The sequence below is a fragment of the Ornithorhynchus anatinus genome, chromosome X1, assembly GCF_004115215.2.
Source record: "Ornithorhynchus anatinus isolate Pmale09 chromosome X1, mOrnAna1.pri.v4, whole genome shotgun sequence".
Taxonomy (NCBI): domain Eukaryota; kingdom Metazoa; phylum Chordata; class Mammalia; order Monotremata; family Ornithorhynchidae; genus Ornithorhynchus; species Ornithorhynchus anatinus.
In genome coordinates, this window is record NC_041749.1 from 22,374,940 (window position 1) to 22,398,575 (window position 23,636).

The 23,636-nt window shown below is 40.9% G+C and overlaps 1 protein-coding gene and 1 non-coding gene across 8 annotated transcripts in view; both read right to left on the reverse strand.

The window, feature by feature from the left end:
- The window catches only part of TENM2 (teneurin transmembrane protein 2), a 1,066,718-nt gene that overhangs the window by 341,273 nt on the left and 701,809 nt on the right, over positions 1-23,636 (reverse strand). For all 7 annotated transcript variants that reach the window (XM_039910127.1, XM_039910126.1, XM_039910125.1 and 4 more), the window contains one exon: positions 8,240-8,449. In XM_039910127.1, coding sequence (XP_039766061.1) covers positions 8,240-8,449 — 210 coding nt within the window. The remainder of the gene's footprint in view (positions 1-8,239; positions 8,450-23,636) is intronic.
- LOC114807108 lies at positions 9,615-9,752 on the reverse strand. Its single transcript, XR_003755161.1, has one exon. It is a non-coding gene; the product is annotated as a small nucleolar RNA SNORA7 (small nucleolar RNA).

Below are 23,636 nucleotides of genomic sequence, written 5' to 3' on the forward strand. Positions count from 1 at the left end.
TTCTTGTCACTCACTCAGCTCACATCTCTCCTTTCCTTAAAACCCTAGGCAGGCTTCCTAAGTCTCTCCACATCCATCAAAAGTACTTCACAATTGGCTTCAAGGCTCCCTAACCTACCACACCTTACATCCTTGCTCTCTTTACCTGATATTCCCCATTTCCTCTCTGGTGCTCATTCATACTGTGCTTCTGGCTTGGAATTCCCTCCCTTTCCAAAATTGAAAGACTATAGCTCTCCCCAAATTCAAAGGCTTTCTAAAACATCACTTCCTCCAACAAGTCTCCCCTGATTAATTTCTCTAAACCATAAAAACTCATGAGTCAATTCTAGCAACATATTAATTAATTTAAGCCCATTCTCAGCATTCTCATAGATGTATTTATTAAATTGTAAATTCAGTTATTTCAACTACTCCTGTAAATATATTTATATAGTTATATTGGAATTCAGACTCCTGCTTCCTCATCTGTAAAATGGGGATTAGATACCTGCTCTCCTTCTTCCTTAGTCTGTCAGCCTCCTTAGTCTGTCTGATCTGATGTAGTGTATCTACCCCAGTGCTTAACACAGTACTTGGCATATAGTATGTGCTTAAGAAATTCCATAATTCCCCCTCTAAACTGTAAGTTCATTGTGAACAAGGAATGTTTCTACCAACTCCTTATTTTGTACTCTGCCAAATGCCTACTACAATGCTCTGTACAAAATAAGCACTCAATAAATATAATTGACATATCTTTATTTATACCATATGTCTAGGGCACCCTTCTATTTGGAAAGAAGCCAGGCAGGGAGAAAAGATATAGACATTGTGAATAAATCCACATATTTTGTCAATATCAAGATTAGTATGTCTGACAAGGAGCTAGTCTGTGCATCCTCTACACTGAGTATTTTAAGAATCATTTCTCCAAATTAGTTCTCCTTGTTTTCTCTTTGGGTGTGCACATTATGTGGCCACAGAAAAAGCTGTCATCTTGGGGTCCTAAAATAACTGAATAACGTATGTGGCTTTTAATTAGAAAAGACATCCTACACCTTTTCCCTTTCCCATTTCTTCCCCTCCCCCTGGATCCCCAGGGAAACAGGGCATTGTATTTTTACCAAAGGAAACAGCCTGGGCCTGGAAGTCAAAGGACCTGGGTTGTAATCCCAGCTCTATCACCTGCCTGATATGTGATTTGGGGCCAGGCTCTTAACTTCTCTGGATCTCAGTTTCCTCATTTGTAAAATGGGGATTAAACCCTCCCTCCCTACTATGTAGACTGTGAGCCCCATGTGGGACAGGGACTGGTCCAACTTATCTTGGATCTACCCTAGCACTTAGTACAGTATTTAGAATATAGTAAATCTTAATAAACTACAATATCATTACTATCACTTTGATTATTATTAGTAATACTAATAACAACACAGAAATAAAATTGAAAAGGTGACAGGGTGAATCCTGTAGATTGAAGTCACAGGCGGCAGTAGCATTCTGTAATCAATTAATGGTATTTATTGAGCACCCGCTGTGTGCAGAGTACTGTACTAAATGCTTAGTAGAATACAATAGGGGTAAAAGACATGAATCTCCACTCAAAATTCCCAAGATGCTATTTCCTCTTGAGCTCTGCTTCTGGAGATTGGAGTGGATGCAGATTACACCCTGAGAAAGGAATGTTCTTTAGAGGAAGCTCTGGCTTGGCAGTGCCAGTTCTTCAAGCTTACCCAGTAGGTGGCAAGAATATGGGATTTCTTACCATAGGAAGTTGTGCAAGACACAATAATAGCACTTCAAGAGAGGATGGGTTAAATTAACATATTAGTGGCCCCTAATGGGTTACTAGAGAGAAAGTTAGGGATGCAGAGGAAAAAAGTTAGGGTTGCTATTTAGTACAAACGTCAATCCAAGGAGGTGGTTTACAGTCACTGTCAAATCATCTGATTTATATGCCTCTAGGCCCAAGTCATCTATATGCAGAAGTACTTGAAAGACTGACTATCCCTAGGACTTCAGAAGATGCTCAAAGTCAATTGAGTTGGAAGAGTTTCTCAGTGAAATGGAAGTGGATTTTAACACCTGCATCTAGGTCTCTTGCTTACATGTTCTGGAATGGTCTTGTAGAATAAATTGAAAAGTTCAAGCCCAATTTGCCCACCTGTATTAGTCCCCTGGCTACTGGGAATGAATCAGATGGAACGCTCTTGGCTTTGACCTGACCAGTCATGCTATCATGAAGCAATTTCAGAACCTTTAGTCTTATTGTTATGGGCTGATGATGAGTACAAATAAAACTGAAGTAATGTATCATCCTGCACCTGGGAAGCCAGGCACACAACCAAAAATTTATATTGGCACCTTAGAGCTAAACATTATCGTAGAATTCTCTTGTCCGAGCAGCACACTGACCACTGATGCAATGATAAAAAATAAAGCAGAAAACTGGATCAAGAAAGCAAGGAGGTCCTTTGGGAGGCTGATAAATGGAGTGTAATGGCAACATGATATTAGGCTTAAGGCGTAACTGAAGTTCTAGAGATCTGTAGCGTCATGCACTACTTCTCTATGGCTGTAAGTCCTGGATCCCATCCAAATGCTACATTCGACTCCTTGAGCAGTTCCATCAGTGTCACTTAAGGGCTGCACTCAAATAGCAAGACAGGATCAAAAACCAATGAAGTTCTGGAATGAAGTCATTCTCCTAACATGGAAACTGAATTCTCCTCAACACAGCTACGCTGACTAGGCCACAGGGTGAGACTGGACAATGGCAGGACCCCCAAGCAGCCATTATAGGGTGGGCTGAAATTGATAAACCAAAAGCAAGAAGGGCAGAAGAAACATTTTAAGGATATAGTAAAACAAAGCCTCAGACAAGGCAAGGCATCCCAAAAGAAAATGGACAGACCAGCTCAACATACTGCAATCCCTTTTTGAGCAGAGACATTGAAAGGATCAAGAGTTAAGTGGCACAAGCAAAAACAAAACATGTGCTCTCATACATACCGACAAACACACATGCACACACACATATTCACAGACAAGTTCTTCCTTAAGACGGATAGCAAGTAGGACAACTACCACACCATTCCTCCAAGTGTTTTGTATCAGTATCAGAGACAAAATACTTGGTTGTGTATACCACTGACATGCCCCAGATATGGCACTGATTAAGACTTTTATGTTTTTCTAAACGGTGGCCACTCATTGGTGTGGACCCCTTATTAAGAAAATACACTTCACTAAAAGTTGTAACCTAACTGTAATTCTTCCACGCCCTGGATTATTGCCTGTGTCAGTGTTGGGGCAAAGATTCCCAGAGAATTGTCCATTGATCTCCAAGTCCTGGATGTCGCTGGGGCCTCCTTTTGCAGGCCTGATTTTATGCCTCAACCCCACCTCTTCCATCCCTCATTGGGAGTGTACAGTCCCTCTTTACAACCAAACACAGAGCCAGATTTTACTATCTTTAAGAAGGAACCTTTGGGGAGGGCGCTCCTTAGTGATGTACTGATGTGGTACAATCTGTTTCCAAGGAGATTATTTCATCTTTTATTTTCATTTCCAATTGGTCATTGCACTGTATTTTTACCAGTGCCAGGGGATCCCTAATGCCTTCAGTATCAAAGTTGGATTGGTGGAGTAGGAGAGTTCCTCTGGCAATGCAGCCTCCATGCTGGGGTGGATATGCTGGCATCCGTTTCTTATCTTTGGCTTAAACAAATGCCCTTCTCGAAAAGATATGAAAGGGCTACCTACTGAGAAACCCAAACTCTTCTAGATAAACTCCTAAATAACTAAAACTCAATCCTTCTTAGGAAAAAGTAAGTCAAGGAGTAAGAACTGTACTGTCGCTGCGGCTTTATTTTCTGCCGGGTGACTGATAGAAGCAGCAAATTCTATTCCAATTCAGTGGGAGGTAGTTACTCTCCCAACTGCAGGGGACTCCATTACCACTGCTGTGGGATTCCACTTTTTTCAGATGAGTTATTTCATGCAGTTGAAAATTATGCTGCTGGATACAGGCAACGTCTGTGTGGCTCACCCGCCCCTGTAGAAGGTCATGGTGCAGAATGATCCACTCACCCTGACGCCTGTCTCTGACAGGGCTGCTCCAGGGGAGGTGCAGCAATATAATCTCAAATTTCTCACTAGTGACTAACCAGTGGCAGGACCAGAGGATGCTGAGGTTAGAGGGGTTTGGAGTTAGAGGTGAAAAGGCTGTACTCCCGAGCAATAATGACCCCTGTACATGTAGAATAGCGTAGGTGTGGTCTTGTGTGTTTCTGTTTAGCTTTTTTATGTTGGGGGAAAAAAACCTTTCTTTTCTATCTTATAGAGAAGAGCTTTGTAGGTCAAGAACTCTGACACATGTAAAGATGCAGTACCTAGACCACTTGGTGCTTAATACATGTCAAATAATAATAGTAATAACAGCAGCAGAACCTGAACAACTTGCTTATTAATTAAGGGTGAATTGTGAGGGCATTTCACATTCAAATATGAAAAAGATTCACTGGGGCCCATGTCGACTGCACACTCATAACGTCCAAAGCGGCAAAGGTCACTGACTAGACACTGCGCAAATATAGAAGTTCCAAAACAAGAGAAGGAGCGTGCCTAATGAACAAAGCACATGTTTGGGAGTCAGAAGGACCTGGGTTCTAATCCCAGCTCCAGCACTTGTCTGCTGTGTGAACTTGGCAGTCACTTGACTTTTGGGCTTCAGTTACTTCATCTTTAAAGTGGGGATGAGACAGACCCATGAGTGATATGGATTTTATCCAATCTGATTAGTTTGTATCTACCCCAGGGCTTAAAACAATGCTGGACACATAGTAAGTGCTTAACAAATACCATCATCATCATTATCATCATCACATCTGAGCCAAATACAGATCTCCAGAAATTTGTTCCCCAGCAGCTTTGGAAAAGGAAATCTTGTCCTGTCCAGTGTGATTCAGAATATCCAACTGACACACAGGCCAGCGGCAAACAAACTCCATTTACCTCCTTTCCGATTAGTTTTTAAAGACCGGTGAAATTAAGAGATTTGATCTTGATAAGCTGTCCAGTTTACCCTGTACCCTAAACTCATTATGCAGAAAACAAAGAGGCTCCACATTTGTCTTCATATAAACGAAGAAAGAACCAAGCTTTCAGAACGACAGCATGCTGACTGGATTTAAAATGAGCTTTCAGGTACGTTTCAAATCCATCGAAAGAACAGGGCCTTTAATCCATTGGAACAAAATTTGTGTGCATGATTCTTATTTGGGATGAATATGGACAAATTCACCCAAATCTTTTCAGTTTTGAAGCTGAAATAAATTCAAATCTTCAATGAGCAGAACAAATTTGTTTTTGTAAGACGGAGTGATTCTGTTTAAGATGTAAGGACTGTTGATATGTGGCTGGTGTGGTCAGTTTGCAGTTTTCTGGATCTAAATGATGTTTTGATTAGGCACAAAGGTAATAAACAAGCCCAAACTATGCATAAGTGTACACACAGGCTGAGAAAATGTGTCTGCTCCTAATGTCATCTATAAGGAAGAATTCTAGATTGTGTAGAGAGATGTGCTGGAAATCATCGTCATTCCGTTATCTTTATATGCATGAGAGTGTAGCTTTTTAAAGTCTCATTTTCTCTGTAATAATTGTCTGTTTTTAAAAAGCTATCAGCAGGTGCACCTCATTTCAAGAGCCTCTTGTCCTTCATAATACAATATGCATCACAATTGCATAGAAAGAAATAAAAAGCAGAAAAACATAAGCAGGGATAGTTCAATTAAATGCAACATAATCTCTGCAGCACAAAAGTGGTTCTGCCACGGAAATCAGGTTCTAATGAGAGAAAAAAGGAACCTATTTCCACATATTTTTAATTATATAGAATTTCCTCAAACATGATTTTTCATAATATATTCCATTAAGTTAACATCATATTTGAAGAAAAAGCATTTTCCGATTTCATTTTAAGCCTGATTTTGAGCAATTACAGTGTCATTGTTCCATGGTAGAAAGGTTGAATTCATTTACTGTGTGGTTATGCTAGTTATGATTGATGTCTCTTCTCCAAATGATAAACCAATCACCCCAATGATGTAATGTCATTTTAAGAGTGCTATAATCACATTTCTCTCAAACTAGAAGCTCTGATGAGTTCTAATAAAGATTTATGGTAGATTAAAGGCCTTCATAATATCAACAATGGATTGCTCATTTGATGAGAGATTTGATTAGGTAATTTTTTTTTATTTTAGGAATATGAGTTTACTAAATATATTAGGGCTGGCTACTGAGAAGGCAATGGAGCTCCAGAAGTGGCTACACACCTTGCCCAGAAATATCCATCTCATCCAGCTCTGGAGAGAGCGCTGCGAACTGAAGAGGTTGAGGCCGCAACAGCACCCACTCTCCCACTGCATTAGAGCACTATCTTCCGCAACAAGAGCAATTGCATTGGGTCACGTTACTAACACCACCCCACATTACCCCTAAACTGGTCACACCTAGAACAGGCTCTAGAGGAGAGGAAGGATTCAAAGGGCACATCTTCAGTCTTGAAGAGTGGATCAAACTCAGAAACCACAGAATTATGGGCATTTTGTTTTTGCTGAACTCATTTCTTACGTAGTGTTCTGATGAAAGGCCTTTACCATCTCAATCTTGTCCTCCCGCATTAGACAATTCCTTGGAATAGCTCTATCTGCCTCTTAGGGTGGAAATGAGAATGAGATCTACTCCCTTGGAACCCTCCTAAGAGAATGCACCTGGGGCAGAGAGCCAATCCATTCAGAAATGTGCATCACTTAGCTAAGAGTTTGTTAAAGGCTGGGCTGTATTCCAGGAGCAACTTGTTTTCTGCAGCCTCACACTGGGGGGCTCAAAATTAATTAAGAGAAGCACCATGGGATACCGGAAAAAAACACAGGACTTGGGAGCCAGGAGATATAGCTTCTAATCCCAGCTTCGCCACTTACCTGCTAGCTGACCAGAATAAGTCGCTTAACTTCTCAATTCTTCAACTTCCTCATCCATAGCTGTCCTCTCCCACTTTACATTCGGAGCCTCTCATGGGGCAGGGACTGCATATGATCTGATTATCCTGTATTTAGTCCAGCCCTTAGCACAGTGCTTTGCACACAGTAAGTGCTTAACAAATACCCAAATGATCATTTTTCTTAATAACAATTAATAATTAATACATTAATAATTGTGATGCTAATAATAATCTTTTGGTTTTGAGGATCTGGATTGGATAATGCAATAGAATTTAGGATTCCTTCTGACCCTTTTTTTTACCGATGAACACAAGATGTCTCAACAGAGAGAAGCTGTCTGGACTGACCTATCCTGATGGGCTCAGGAACTTCATATACAATCAGGACCTCTAAGCACTGCCTAGGGATTAGGGTTATCAACAATACCACTGTGATCCAGGCCAAGTTTCAAATAGCCAGTTTTTCTACCAATTTCCCTGGGGTCTTTATGTGACAGAATTCTTTCCTAAGCAAGATCTAAGCCACCTAGGTGGGCTCCACCTTCCTGGAGACAGGTAAGAAACCAAAGTATAGCTAAAATAGATATGTCTTACTCTCCAGTGTCTGTACTAGAGGTGCACTGATCAATCAATCATTAGTACTTCTTAATACTAATAATGATAACTGTGGTATTTGTTAAGCGCTTACTACGTGCCAGGCTCTGTAGTAAGTGCTTGGGTAGAGGTAGATATAAGCTAATCAGGTTGGGCACAGTCCCTTTCCTACATAGGGCTCACAGTTTCAATCCCTCTTTTACAGATGAGGTAACTAAGGCACAGAGAGTGAAGTGACTTGCCCAAGGTCACCCAGCAGACTAGTGGTAGAATCGGGATTAGAACCCAGGTCCTTCTGACTCCCAAGCCCATGTTCTATCCACTAGGCCATGCTGAGTGCTTACTGTATGCACAGCACTGTACTTAAGCTTTGGGAGAGGACAACATAACAGAGTTGGTAGACACTTCCCCTCCCACAACAAGCTTACTGATAGGTTTCATATACTTTAAATCAACAACAACAAAAAATGAGTATTCAAAGGAAATGAAGGAAATAACATCTGATATTCTCTGATGAAAAAATTACACATATTTCCCATATTTTTATCCTTTTTTTCTCATTGTCAAAACTCAGAGTCATCATGGTACTTTAAAATCAACACATGTACACAAAGGATTACCCATCCAAACTTCATGCATTCGCTATTTCCTTACCACTGCTGGATGCTTGCTGTGGCCCTGAACATGCTCTGAGTAGATATGAGTTAGGGGAGAACTCTTCATCGGGGTTGGTGTCCATGATTTGATGGGAGGTATTGCTGTCTAGCAATGGCATCTGGCAGCTAACGGGTGGAGGATTATGGGAGCTAGGCAGCTGGGCAGATGGAAGAAGGCTAGACGAGGATGTAGGTGGAATGGGACGACCTGAGAAAGAGGACAGAGGGATCAGAGGTCAGCAATGAATGTAATGATATAATATTATACAAAACATTATCAGATTGGTGAGCAAAACACAGGTTAGAATTCAGAATACTGCTAATCACAGTGCTCAAAAATGCCATTGTGGAGCCAATTCCCCTGTGCACGTTCACCTGAAAAAAAAATGTGTTCAACAGTAAGGATAATAATAACGTTGGTATTTGTTAAGCGCTTACTATATACAGAGCACTGTTCTAAGTGCTGGGGTAGATACAGGGTAATCAGATTGTCACACGTGAGGCTCACAGTCTTAATCCCCATTTTACAGATGAGGTAACTGAGGCCCAGAGAAGTTAAGTGACTTGCCCAAAGTCACACAGCTGACAAGTGGCAGAGCCAGGATTCAAACCCATGACCTCTGACTCCCAAGCCTGGGCTCTTTCCACTGAGCCACCCTGCTTCTCTGGTTAATTATGCAGTTCTATACTGAAAAGTGCAGTTTTCATTAGATTTGTCCCCTGCCTAGTGTGGTTATACCACTGGGTGCTTTTTCATCCAGTAATTTTATTTTCAGCACCCAGATTCCCTCTATTCTGGCTCCTGCTACTGAGTTCCGAGGTTACTAGGTTGCTGCTCCGGGATAACACATGGTGTCTTTTGTGTCTGTCTCATTATCTGGTATCTGTGAGGGTTTTTGGTGCCCTGGTGAGGAGAGTTGGGACCACATAATAAGTATGGAGGAATTTAGGCCTGGGTTTAAGAGTTTCCAACAGTGTCATCACTAATGCGTCTTTTCCATAAGGCTGTTCCTCTGAAACATACGTGCTCCATGGTCAACACCCACAGAGAGGAGTGACCCCTCAGCCACAGAAAGGACCTCCCTGGGGTAGCCTCTCTGAATGGCAGGAGTGGTTGCTGTCCCCCTAATCCCAGGATAGATTTTGTCATTGTTGTCTTATGCTGTCGAGTCATGACCGACCCATAGCAACGCCATGGACACACTTCTCCCAGAACACCCAACTTCCATCTGCAATCATTCTGGTAATGGATCCATAGAGTTTTCTTGGTAAAAATACAGAAGTAGTTTACCATTGCCTCCTTCCATGCAGTAAATGAGCCTCTGCCCTCGACTCTCTCCCATGCCACTGCTGCCCAGCACAGGTGAGTTTTGACTTGTAGCAGATGGCCTTCCACTCACTAGCCACTGCCCAAGCTAGTAATGGAGTGGATATGCCTCTGCTTGCCTTTCCCTCCTGTAGTCGAGACTGGTAGAGTACTGGAAACTCTCCATGTGTGATCCTGAGAGGGTAGTATAGGGTTATTTTCCTCTCATTTCAGGAGCATTTTTTGTTTCGATTTTCACAGAGCTGACTCCTCCTGGAGCCAAATTATGTGAGAAGGTCATAGCAGTCTTGACTGCAAATCTCAAAAAAAATTCACTCATCTAGTTATTTATTTGTTTTGGAGTCTCTATAAAGCCGTCATCCACTGCAGCAATCTCTAGGCTCATGTCCAACCGAAGAAGGACTAAAAGCCATTACTGTGCCAAACATCTGGGCAGTGACAGAGCTGATGGAGATCACTCTGTCCCCTACCGACCTCTCTCAGGATCATTTCAGAATCTTCCTTGACACTCAGTGATTATGAACTCTTTTTTTCCCCCTAGGCTGAAGGAGCATAGCTTCAGGTTTGGGTCATTTCATGAGGAAAAAGATAATTTCAAAGAGCTACACTGTAATGTCCTGCAGATGTTGCAATGTCCTGCAGTTTTGTTCTATGAGTAATAGTAACAATTAGTACTAATAGTACAAATAGTAGAGCAAAGCAGAGGCGTGACATCTACTCTGCCCACCAAGAGCTTACACTCTAACTAATTTATATGCCCTTAAAAAGATGTGGAAATGAAACTTTTTCAAATGAGACAATATTTATAAAACAAATATTTAAAAAGATGTACAACAATCTGTTGCTTCTGCTCTAAGTGGCCAAAGAATGCACTTTTGCACAGAAAACCAGAAGGTCATCATCATTGTCATCAAATATATTTCCTGAGCAGTTACCGCTACAAAACTATACTAAATGCTTGCGAGTACATAAGACGCAAGATATACATCAGACACAAGATATATGATCACTGTCCTCCAGGAGTTCACAATCTCTAGGAATTCTCTCCAGATAGATCATAGCAATGATTTCCAAATAGTGGGAATAAAAGGAAGAATAGGGATATAATATGAACTATTATGATTATTTCATGATGAAATACCTTCTCGATGTCTGCGAGGTCTTCAAAAAATAGTACTGCAGGGTCACTACTAAATTACTTGGTAAGGCTGGTGAGGCTGAGGAAAAGGTGGATAGGAGAGGACTCAATTCTGAGCCCAACCTTGACCAAGACATTTTCTGTTACTTAAAAATGAATTCTAAAATGAACATTTTGAGTCCATTTAAATGCCATTCTTTTCTGCAGTCTATGAAATTGTTCACAGAAACATTACCAACCTTTTCCTTCACTGCCACTAAAATCAAATAGAACACAGGGGAGGCAGAGCCACTAAAACAGTGCTGGAATAGAGGCAACATCTACTTGACAGTGCTATATGGTTGGAATCTGATTTAACTTCATTCAAAAGACTGTAAAGTTCATTCTATTGGGATTTAACAGACTTGAAGTTGTAGAACAGGGATGGCTGGAAGCCAATTTTTAAAATTCTTCTAGGTGACTGAGGTGGAACTGAAGTACAAGTACAATTTTCGAAGAGCCTGATATGATAGTTGCCGTGAAATTGTTCTTTACATGAACTTTTTCAAATTTTGTGAAGAATGAATTCACTTCATAGAGTACAGACAGAATTGCTTTTTAATTTATACAATACCGGCACTGCAAGTGCAGTTATAATGCAATTAAAACACCGGGTGAACTGGAGGTACCAAGCAAAATATTGTCACAGGGAAGTGTGATTCCTGAGATTTCCCTGGTACTCAATTTCAGAAAATAGCATGTTTGCAATCTCTAATTTCTGCTCTATGGAACTTTCTGTTAATTGGGATATCTCTCAGCCTACGTATCCATCCCTCCAAAAATGTTTTCAGGTACTGAACTTGCTATGATTCTGTTCAATTATGCTCATTCTTTTCCCATGACTATATCAACTGACAGAGACCATCTGCCTAGATGTAAACAAATTCCAAAATACAGTGGCAAAAGCTGGAATTTATTATATGGTCTTTGCTCTGAAGACCAAATACAATTAGTTCCTATTTCTTGGAAAATCGCTTGGGCTAGACTGACTCTCAGTAGTGGTGCTAATAAGAGTTCTGATGCTTCCCAGAACAGTGTCAGCATTAAAACCAATGGCAACAAAAAAAAAATGTGAATGTGCATTTCCCAAAGGTGAGGAGAGAATATGGCAAAAAACCCCCCTCAATTAGATGGAAAAAAAGAGGAAACATAATCAAACTTAGTTTAATATGTAACCTAAAAGCTCGATGATCCCCCAGCCAACTAGTTGACCTGTGCCATTTTAATATTAACTAGACCTATGGCCCCATCAAAATGTGCTGGTCTCAAGGAAGAACAGTGGCAGGCCAACCACTGGAGTGACCCTGCTTAGTAAGACTTAGAGGAGGAGGTATTGAAGTCTGATAAAATCTTAGCCATGGTGAGCTTAGCTCTTTCAACTTCCCCATGACTCTCCTGCTGGGCCAGGAAGAGAGCACTGGTAGGGAACCAAAGGAAGGTCAGTGGAGCTGATTTCCCCTAGTTTCCCAAGACTGGGCCTCTTCCTGGCTTCTGCAGCTCTTTCCTTCAGCTTCACTATATTGACTTTCTCCCTAGTTGGTGAGAAACTCAGGAGATTCTGACACATGTGTAGGAGTTTCAGATACAACCCACATCTGTGTTGCATTAATAAGCTAGAAAATAGCTCATTATCTGGATGCGGTCATTTTAAAGTCCAACTTCTCCACTTCATTGCATTTCAAGTTAACAACTGGTTTTAGTGTTAGGGAAAAATCTGTCTTTTTCTGACCCATGCTTAAAAACTTAAGTTTCACCCCACAAACTGGCTCTTGCATGATTTGTCTCTAGTGTGGATGGCAATCAAAATGCCAGAGAGTGCCAGTTTTCATAGGGTAGTACTTCTAGTCCTATATCATTTTGCTTCTTGAGTGGATCTGAATTCAGATTAAATATCTATACTACTTCTACCCTGTGTGGTTTTTCAAGAACTTGCACATTCCAATAAAACTATAGCTGCATAAAAGGGATATGAACTTACAAAAATTTCCATATTTTCTTGAAATGAATGAATTGTTTGTTCCAAACACCAAGGGAATTCAAATTTGTATGGAAGATATAATCAGTTATGTAGCTAAAGCAAACAATCTGGATGATTGATGGAGCATAGATATTGTCTAAGAGATAGGCATAAAGGTGCAACTAGATGTAGGAAAATGCACTTCAATGGTCTCCTTAGTTCATAAAAATTAAAAATGTCCATAAATGTATGAAGCCAGCAACCATAAATGCCAGCAACATACGAGGTTGAACCACAAGCTTTGGCTTAGAATACTCTGAGTTTATTTCTGGAGGTGAAAAAAGACATGGACAGAAGGTATTTAATGAGTGCCCCACAAATAGGCCCAAACTTGTCTCTACCAACCCCACATTCCCCTCCAGCTACTGCCCACATCCCTCCTCCCTTTCCTATCCAAAATCTTGGAATGACTCATTTGCACCCACTGCATTATAGTCCTCTCCACCAACTCTCTTCTTTACTTATTAAAATCAGGCTTTTGACTGCTTCGTTCCACTGAAGAAGCACTCTTCAATATCCATATAGACAAATCCAATGGGATCTAACTTCCTAACTCTTTCTCAACTTCAACTTTCCTACTTCCAAACCCCTATTCTTGCTATTCTCCCAACTTAGAACTCCCTCCCTCCTAAATCTAATGCACTCAATAGAAACTATAATTTAGCAGTATGGCCTAGTGGAAAGCACATGGACCTGGGAGTGAGAGGATCTAGGTTCTTAAGCGGCATGGCTCAGTGGAAAGATCCCGGGCTTGGGAGTCAGAGGTCATGGGTTCAAATTCTGGCTCTGCCACTTGTCAGCTGGGTGACTGTGGGCAAGTCACTTAACTTCTCTGGGCCTCAGTTCCCTCATCTGTAAAATGCGTATTAAGACTGTGAGCCTCACGTGGGACAACCTGATTACTCTGTATCTACCCCAGCTCTTAGAACAGTGCTCGGCACATAGTAAGTGCTTAACAAATACCAACATTATTATTATTATTATTATCCTTGGGCAAGTCACAATTTCTCTGAGCCTCAGCTTCCTCATCTATAAAATGGGGATTAAATCCTACTCCCTCCTACTCAGATTGTGAGTTCCATGTGGGACAGGGACTGTGTTACCTGATCATCTGGTATCTACCCTCATGCTTAGGATAGGACTTGACACATAGTAAGAACTTAACAAATACCATCATTATTATGATCATTATTACTACTACTAAATATAATAATGGCCGTATTTTTTAGTGCTTACTCTGTGCCAAGCACTACTCTGTGCTAAGCACTGCGGTAGATACAAGGTAATCAGGTCAGACACACCCCTTGTCCCTCATCAGACTGGCAGTCTAAATAGAAGGGAGAACAGCTATTGAATATCCATTTTGCAGATGAGGAAACTGAGGCACAGAAAATTAAGTGACCTGCCCAAGGCTGAACAGGAGGCAAGTGGCATAGCCAGAATAAGAACCTAGATCCTCTCACTCATAGGTGTGTGCTCTTTCTCCTGGCCACATTACTTCTTCTACTACCACTGCCCACTACTACTAGAGAAGCAGTGTGGCTCAGTGGCAAGAGCCCGGGTTTAGGAGTCAGAGGTCATGGGCTTTAATCCCCCGTCTGCCATCTGTCAGCTGTATGACTTTGGGTGAGTCATTTCACTTCTCGGTGCCTCAGTTCCCTAATCTGTAAAATGGGGGTGAAGACTGTGAGCCCCACGTGGGACAACCTCATTACCCTCTATCTCCCCCAGCGCTTAGCACAGTGCTCGGCACATAGTACACACTTAACAAATACCACAATTATCATTATTATTATTATTATTATTACTGCAGTGCACTGTACTAAGTGCTTGGAAGATTCATCATAGTCACAAGACATACTCCTTGTCCAAAGGCAGCTTATACTCTAAGAGTAGAGACTGATTTAGAAATGCCAAATATGTCTGTCTACAGTATAGAGTTGTACTCGGTCACCATTCTCTCAAAAAAATAAATAAATGAGGAAAGAGTGCCTGTCCTCGGGAATGAAAATGCATTGGTGTCGCTTGAGTTGGGGAAACTCTTGAAAAACAGCTTATCCATGTGAAAATGTGACCACTTTACTTCCATCAAGGTCAAGATGGCCCACTGAGAATTCCAAAACACAAGCAAAGTCACTTCACAAACCTCTAAAAGTTAAAGAGTGGCAGGGAAGATGCTGAAGAGAAAAGGGGAGGGGTGGATTCGTATCTGGTGTGTTGTCTTCTATACTTTCCATTTTTCTCCTAGGGAGAGCTCCATATGCCCTTTCAGTGGAGAAGTTTCCTGTGAGGAACATGGACACCCTCAATCTCAAAAGGACTTTTTGAAGATCCCCGTAGGAAAAAAGTCAGAGGAGCAGCTTTTCTTCTTCCTTTTATAAGACTCCAGAGGGCTCAGGGCAGTGTGAGGGCCAAAATCATGAATATATCAAAGCACCACAATACAGCACAGAGTGATCCAGCAGAGCATATGGCAGTGGAAAATGGTGAGATGGAGGTTTACTCTTTGTTATGGTTCTACTTCTCCAATTCATATATACTCAATGACCACAAACAGAGTGCCTTTGGGGACATACATATTTGAAAACGTAAAAAATTCTCCAGGTTTCTTATGCTGGGCTGGGCCTGAGCTGATAAGTTTGAGGCCTTTGCGACTTATGGCTCTCGGACAAAGGAAATGTTTCAAATCTCAAAGCAGTTTTTTGTTTAAATTATTGGAAGGCAACAATTCTGGACCAAAAGCCCAAGAAAATAGCATGTAGCAGGGGCTCACGGCATTGACATTATATATATATATATTTTAACTTTCAGCACTGCTTACACAGGTGTGGAGGCAGCATGGAATTATTCTTCAGACCAAACTGATGTGTTTCTGTTGTACTTCCTATACTTCCTAGACTCCCAAATTCCCTTTACTGTCAGTGATGTCTGGTGCCCGGACATTGAACCAATGAGGAGGAGAAACAGAAAAGGAGCGACTCCACCTGAACCAGTCTGGGAAATCGTCTTTCAAGAGGTGGGTTCAAAGGAGGGCCTTGCCAATATGGTAATTCAGTGACAAATAGCAAAAGAGAACTTAACTGAATTGAGGAAAATAGCCAACTGCACAAGAGAATTTTGTTAATTCTAAGAAATCATTTCTTGAAGGTAAAAGGTGATTATGTGCTGGAGGACTAAGGAAAATCTCCATTAATAATAATAATAATAATGATGGTATATGTTAAGCGCTTATTATGTGCAGAGCACTGTTGTAAGCGCTGGGCTCGACAGAGAGTAACCAGGTCATCCCTCGTGAGGCTCACAGTCTTAATCCCCATTTTACAGATGAGGTAACTGAGGCCCAGAGAAGTTAAGTGACTTGCCCACAGTCACCCAGCTGACAAGTGGCAGAGCTGGAATTCGAACCCATGACCTCTGACTCCCAAGCCTGGGCTCTTTCCACTGAGCCACACTGCTTCTCTATTCCTGGATCTTAAAAAACAAACATACAAATATCCATTCCAGATTATTTTAGGCTTTTACCTTCCTAGATCAGGGCTTAAACAGATAATTTCTCAGTACCCTCTACCTTGGAGACTTTATTACTCTATTACTCTAGCTCTATTAATCTGGCTATTCTATTATCTGATAAAATTCATACAAAGGTCAGAAAGGATTGTATGGATTTTGTCCTGGCAAATGTGCCTTTATTTACAACCAGGCTTTCTGAGGCCCCATTCTTCACATCCCAACTAAGAAAGAATCCATCCATTAACTTCTTGACCCTAATGAAAATTCATCTTGTTGTTCTGGGGCTGCAGAACCAAAAAAGTATGTGTCAGAATTTTCTTTGTGGAGGTAAAAATATTTGGTAGAAGGAACCTCTTTTAGCACAGTGTTTTTGAATGATTCACTTAAAATGTTCACTGGAGGAAACAAGTGTAAATGTAGACAACCAGAGAAATGAAAAAGATCTGTGGGGAAGAGAACTTGTTAAAGGAGGATAAGGGGAGAAAGAATTTCCTAGATATTAAAGGCATGGAATCAAGCCAGTAATGTACACATTTAAAACAGTTTATCCAGTTCCGTGATGGATAAATGATAGATGTGTGTACAAAATAGCACAGGTTTTGGTTAAATGTGGGATGAACAGATGAACAGAGTAAATCAGAACATCTTGGGAGTATTTTGGATGATTCCCCCTAGACTGTAAAATCCTTGAGGTCAGGGATTGTGTCTACTTTAATGTATTCTCTCAAATGCTTACTAGAGTGCTCCGCAAAGAGCAAGAGCTCAATAAATATCATTAATTGATTAATTAACCCATGCCCACTGTAGTAAGAGTGTTGGCCAAGGATCCTTTCCCATAAGAAATTTAAAGAACAAATTGACTAAAGCCTGCAAATTAACATGTACCAACAGAGAAATTTTGGCCAAATCCCTATTTCCATAAATAATACTTTCCTCTCCTTTTTATGAGCCTGCTTGAAGATCTGCCGTGTGTCTTGGCTACAATTCAAAGCCAGACTAATGAAAGCACCTCCTCTGTCAGCAATGTTAATGTCACTTTAAAGAGTGTGAAATGTTGCTAAATGTGTCAGGAAACAATTAGATAACATAAGAGACATGTTTTCTCAGCGCACAGTGAAATACATTATGCAGGCAGCAGATAAACGCAAAGTTTTCAGAGGTACAGCACATTCAGCCTAGTCTTTCTTTTATAATTGAGGAGAGAAATTGTCTGGCAAGGATAAGTCATGTTTCAATTCCTGGAAGAGGCAGAGAGTCATGATCTGCCTGTGCCTGTTTTATTTTAGTTGGGGGATAGCACGGCAACAAGAATGCAAATAATCCTTAGCTCCTGTTAAGCATATGCTCTCAGTCAATCAGTCATATTTACTTAATGCTTACTGTGTGCAGAGCACTGTACTAAGCACTAGGGAGAGTACGGTAAAACAGATTAGGCCAGCACGTTCCCTGCCCACAAGAAGCTTAGAGTTTAGAGGGGGATCTTACAAGTCTATTCCCCTGATTTGCCAGTGTCTCAGGCTCTGGAGGGTTAGAAAGTCAATACTTAAAGTGCTGGGAAGAGGAAAGCATGGGTTGATTAGGAGTAAATTTTGGATCCCTCTTCTGCAATGGGCCCTTGGGCACTACTCGACATTTAGTAATGGTACTGCCAGTAATAGTAACTGCAGCATTTATTGAGTGCTCACTGAGTACGCTGAACTGAACTCCACACTTGGGAAAAGCAAAACAAAGTGTTCCCTGCAAATGAGGAATTTATATTCTAATGGGGAAGACAGGCCTAAAAATACTTACAAATAGATAATTAATAACAAAATGTACATTTTAATCCATGTACAAAGAAGAGTATGGAGAATATGTACATATAGAGACATTGCATTCCCACCTGTGTATTCTCCCCCAGTGCTTATTTCTGCACACAGTAAGCACTTGATAAATACTATTGCATCTACTACTAAGTTTATGATGGATTTATATGAGTTAGAGTACTGGAAATTAATTGGGAAAGGCTTGTTGGAGGAGGTAGTATCTTAGGAGGGCTTTGAATGTTGGGAGAGGTCTGGTCTGTCTGTTTAGAGAACAGGGTGATCGAGATGGCAGAGGCAGGAGAGTCGAGAGTCGGGTAGTTAGAAGGTAAGCTTATTAGGAATGAAGAGAGAGAGATGGAAAATAAGAGGTGAAGAGAGCAGAGAGATAAGGTGAGACAAGTTGTTGGAAAGCCTAGACACATGATTACTAGGAGTTTTTCCTTGATGTGAAGGGACACAAGAAGTCAATGGGAGGTTTTGCGATGGGGGCTTCAAGTAGATAATGTGGGCAGCAACACATAGTATAGACTGAAAGGGGGAAAACTGGAGATAGGGAGACCAGAGAGGAGGCTGGTAACAGATTAGCCATGTGATATGACCAGGGCTGCAGCATGGCTCAAAGGAAAGAGCATGGGCTTGGGAGTCAGAGGTCAGGGGTTCTAATCCCTGCTCCACCACTTATCAGCTGTGTGACTTTGGGCAAGTCACTTAACTTCTCTGTGCCCAGTTCCCTCATCTGTAAAATGGGGTTTAAGACTGTGAGCCCCACGTGGGACAAACTGATTACCTTGTATATCCTCCCCAGCACTTAGAACAGTGCTTGGAACAGAGTAAGTGCTTAACAAATACCAATATTATTATTAGCAGTAGTAGTAAAGGAATTTCTTGAGTACCCACTAGGTGCAATATACCAAAGTAAGCATTTGGGAAAAGTGCAACAGAAGCATGAGATGAGTTCCATGCCCACAGGAAGCTTATACTTGAACAGGTGATTCAGATCTAAAAATACTCACAAATTTAATAAGAAGAATAAATATTTGATAGCAAAATTGATCATACATAGATAAAGAAGTAAAGGCTGATGGACTGATATATTACCTTTTAGGGAGAGAGGAAGGGGTGGACCTGGTAGATGTGAAGGACAAACCAGTGAGATTTTGCAGGAGTAATAGAAGTAGTAAGGGTATTTATTAAATGTTTACTATGTACAGAGCACTATACTAATTGCTGGGAAAGAATACACAGGTGGGAATTAGAAATGATCCCTGTTTCTCAGTGGGCTCACAATTTATTAAAAAAAGAGGAAGTGGTCGATGAAGAGATCAAGTTTAAAGCCTTTGGAGGCAGGGAGCGATGGTAGTGCTATTGATTGAGAAAGGAAAGTCAGGAGTAGTAAATTGAGAAGTTAATTTTTAGACCTGTTAAATGGAAGAGGCCAGTGGGACATCCAAGTGGGGATGTCCTGGAGGCAAGAGGAGTTGCAGGATTGCAGATTAGTTGAGAGGTGAGGACTTAGATTTGTCAGTCCTATATCTAGAGAAGGAAGTTGAAGACTTGTGAGTAAATGAGAGTGAGTATAGAGTGAGAAGAGTAGAAAGAGCCTTGGGGAATGTGCACAATAAGAAGCAGGAAAAAAAACACCAAAAGAGCCAATGAATGAAACAGAGAAAGATGGGAGAAGAGCCAGGTTAGCACTGTTCAAACCAAGATATTCATTCAGTCAATCATATTTACTGAGCACTTATTGTGTGCAGAGCATTATACTAAGTGCTTGGAATGTACAATTGGGCAACCGATAGAGACAATCCCTGTCCAACAACAGGCTCAAAGTCTAAAAGGGGGGGAGTGGTTATATGATATGATATATCATAACAGTTATGATAGTGTTTCAAAGAGAATGGTGTAGTCCATAGTTCTAAAAGCAACTGAGAGGTTTAGGAGGATCAAGACAGAGTATGGCTTTTTGGAATTTGCTACAAGGAGGTCACTGGTCACCTTTGAGAGCACAGTCTTTGTGGAGTGAAGGGGTCCAAGCCGGACTATAGTGGACTGAGAAGAGAGGAAATGAAGGGAGTGTGCATATACAATCTATTTTGTGAGCTTGGCTAGGAAAGAGAACTCTAGATTGGGACAAGAACTTTGCTGGGGAGGGGAGACTGGAAGCTAGAGAGAGTTTTATAGAATTTGTGAGGGGGAGGCTTAGCAATCTTATAAGGCAGAGGAGAAAAAGTCATGGGGGAGCTAAAGGTTGACAGTAGCAGTGAGCAGTGAGGAAGGGAAGGGGAATACGAACCAGTGGGATGAGGTCAGAGACACAGCAACAGACAGGAGACTTGCTTTTGGGAAATATCTGGGGAAACAGGAGAAATTTGAGTAAGCGGCAGGAGAAAGTTGAGGGGAGATTTTGGAAAGTTCATGCCTGATGACTTTGATTTTATCAATCAAATCAATGTACGCATTGAGCACTTACTGCATGCAGAGCATTGTATCAAGCAAAGGGAAGGTGTTGATGAGGTTGTATGGTAGATAGGAAGGGAATCTGTGTGAATATGGCAAGGTGAACTGGGGTCCTTGGATAGCATTTAAAGTACCTGGCCCTGAAATCTGAGGCCAAACTGTTTTGTGCAGTTGGAGACCTAAACTAAGTATACTAAGAGAAGAGGAAAAAGATTGGGCTAAAAGTTCTTGACATTACAAGACAAAAGTTTATTCTTTTAAGCTCCTAAAAAAATTCTCAATAATAATATTCAATCAATTTATTGACTGCTTATGATGTGCAAATCACTGTACTAAGTGCAGGGTAGATAGAATAAAAACAGATCAAACACACACTGATCCCTCTGGGGAACCAACAGGGTATTCACAAGACATAAAGGCTTAAAAATCTGTCCTAGGACTTTAGAAGCAACAGCACTGTTACCTCTGCCAGTCAGAGAGGTGAGGATTTGTCGAGCATTAGGAAAGCAAATGCCCGAGCTAAAAAAAGAAAGAAAAGGGGCAAGAGAGCATTTTTAAACCTCCTTCCTTAGCCGCCACCTCTAAATAGCTCTCAGAGACTCAGCCCTTTTGGCCACCAGTATTAGAATCAGAAACACCATTCTGAAACCACCCAGACTCACTTTGAAGTCCAAGTTCAAACAGCTTTGGGGCATCCTCACGATGTGATGTGGATTTCCCATGAGGGGATCATATGAGCTAGAGACTCATATGGAGAATGAAATTTCCCTCATTTAGTATTAGGAATGGATTTGCTTCTGTGATGGTGACTAAAATTTCTGGGTCGCAGCTGGAAATTGAGAATGCACTGATTCATCCATTCATAGAGGTCTTGACTTAATTTTAGAAATAAACTTATCACTGTGTTGAAACAAAAACTCAACTTAATTAAAGGAAATGTAACGTTTTGGCATTTTCACTTTCACGATTCAGCATTTCAGCTCTAAACAATTTCCAATATTAAATGAGAGATTATAACTGGTCTCAACATAATAATACTTTCTGCTTTTATAACTTCTTTCATCTCTGGATCTCAAAGCACTCTGAAAACATTAATTAACTCCCACAAGTTCCCTCTGGGGGAGGGGGTATAGGGGAAAGAAATCATTTGCTTAGCCCATTATTCAGATGAGGCAATAATCAGACCAATGATCGCACAGCTATTCAAAGGCAGAACCGGGATTTTGTGCTCTGTTCCCACATGCTTGCCCTGCAATCAGACTGAAAACCTGGGCTGACACTTTCAAAAGAGCCTGGCAAATCTGTGCTCAAATTAATGAAGGGGTCTATTCCCTGCCTCCAGACTGTCAAGTTGAGGCATGTAAAAGAATAAAGGGCAGAATGAGAGTCTGCAAAAGGGATCTTTAGCCAGATGCTGAAGAAATGAACAATATCTAGAACCCAACCTGCCATTCCTGACATAGGTACTGGTCTTGCAAAGTTTTCATACACCTTCCTCCTACACAACACCTTCAGTGGGAGCAACATCAGAGAGCAGAGTTTTCTTGATACTACAAAGTCCCATAAAGCTAAGCTTCAAGTGTCGCATAAGCTCTTGGAACTGATCCTTATTCCTTTTTAAGTAAACAAAATACTATATGCAAGGTTCTAGCTTTCCAGGACCTTGATTTGGTGGTCACCCCAAGACAGAGTTCAGAGATACTCTCTTGGCAGGGTCTAGACATTAGTTTAACCAAGCACAGTTGCCAGGGTGGACCGAAGGGATGACCAAAACCACGAATGTTTATGGAAGTGAAGTGAAAGTGATAGGGCTCATTTATGTTGATGATGATGATGACGGTATTTATTAAGAGCTAACTATGTGTCCAACACTGTTTTAAGTGCTGGGTTAGATACTAGCTAATCAGATTGGATACAGTTTCTGTCCCACATGGGGCTAACAGTCTTAATCTCCATTTTACAGATGGGGATTACATTTTACAGGCCTTTTCCCCTAAACTGAACCAACAGGATGCTGATTTATAAATCAAGAAGGCAACTCTGCTTTGGAGAGAGGCCAAAGAAGTTGGGCCCCAAGCACAATCCAGTTATAGTTTGGGTCTTAATGCCCACACTAAAATAACTTTCAATCAAACAATATTTAAACAAGCCCTTCATCCAGTAGAAATATAATGATACATCAGAAGGCTCCTCTATGTATCTAAAAAACTCACTTGGTGTTTCCCTATAAACTCACATTTTCTTGAGTGAATAACTCAAAGAACAGCCCCAGTTTAGATGAGATTATTCTCTAGACTGTAAACTCCTTGTGAAAAAGGATTGTGTCTACCAACTCTGTTCTATTGTACTTTCCTAGTGCTCGGCACACAATAAGCCACTGATTGACCAACTGTTTGATCTTCCTTTAGGTCTCTCTGTGACTAATTTCCAAGGATGATCTAAGGGCACTGGCAAAAGAAGGTGAGAAGAGAGAGTGGGGAGAATTGCCACAGAAGCCACATCAAGGGTAGAGAGAGACTACTGGTATACACATCTAGTTAGGGGAGCTCGAGGAGGAAAAGCATGGAGGACCAGGGTGAAACTTCAAACTTCATAAACCTGGTTCTTTCCTTAATCTCCTCCTGCTTCAGACTCTTGATGCATTAATATAGTAGGTTATATGTGTAAATCAATCAGTGATATGTATTGAAAGCTTGCTATGTGCAGAGCACTGGATTAAGTGCTCAGGAGAGTAAAATGTAACAGAATTAGCAGACATGTTCCCTGTTCATAAAGCATCTCTACTCTTGTTTTAGAAATTGACATTTTCACTAAGACTCTGAATCACAATTGATATAAACAAGATGGAGATAGTTCATTATTATAAGTTTCATATTTGTTTTGTTCACAATAGAACTGAGGGAAAGAGGCATCTGAGTTAAATTGATCAATTAATTACAAGTAGAGGTTCATTAAAATGTAAACTAGTGTTTGCCGTTGGAAGTGAGGTGGACATCTACAGGAGGCACTATAAGCATAAATAGCTTTATTTGAATACTACAGAACTAGAACTAGAGTTTTTTACTGTGCAGCCGAAGATTATATTTTTGTCTAAAAGGAAAG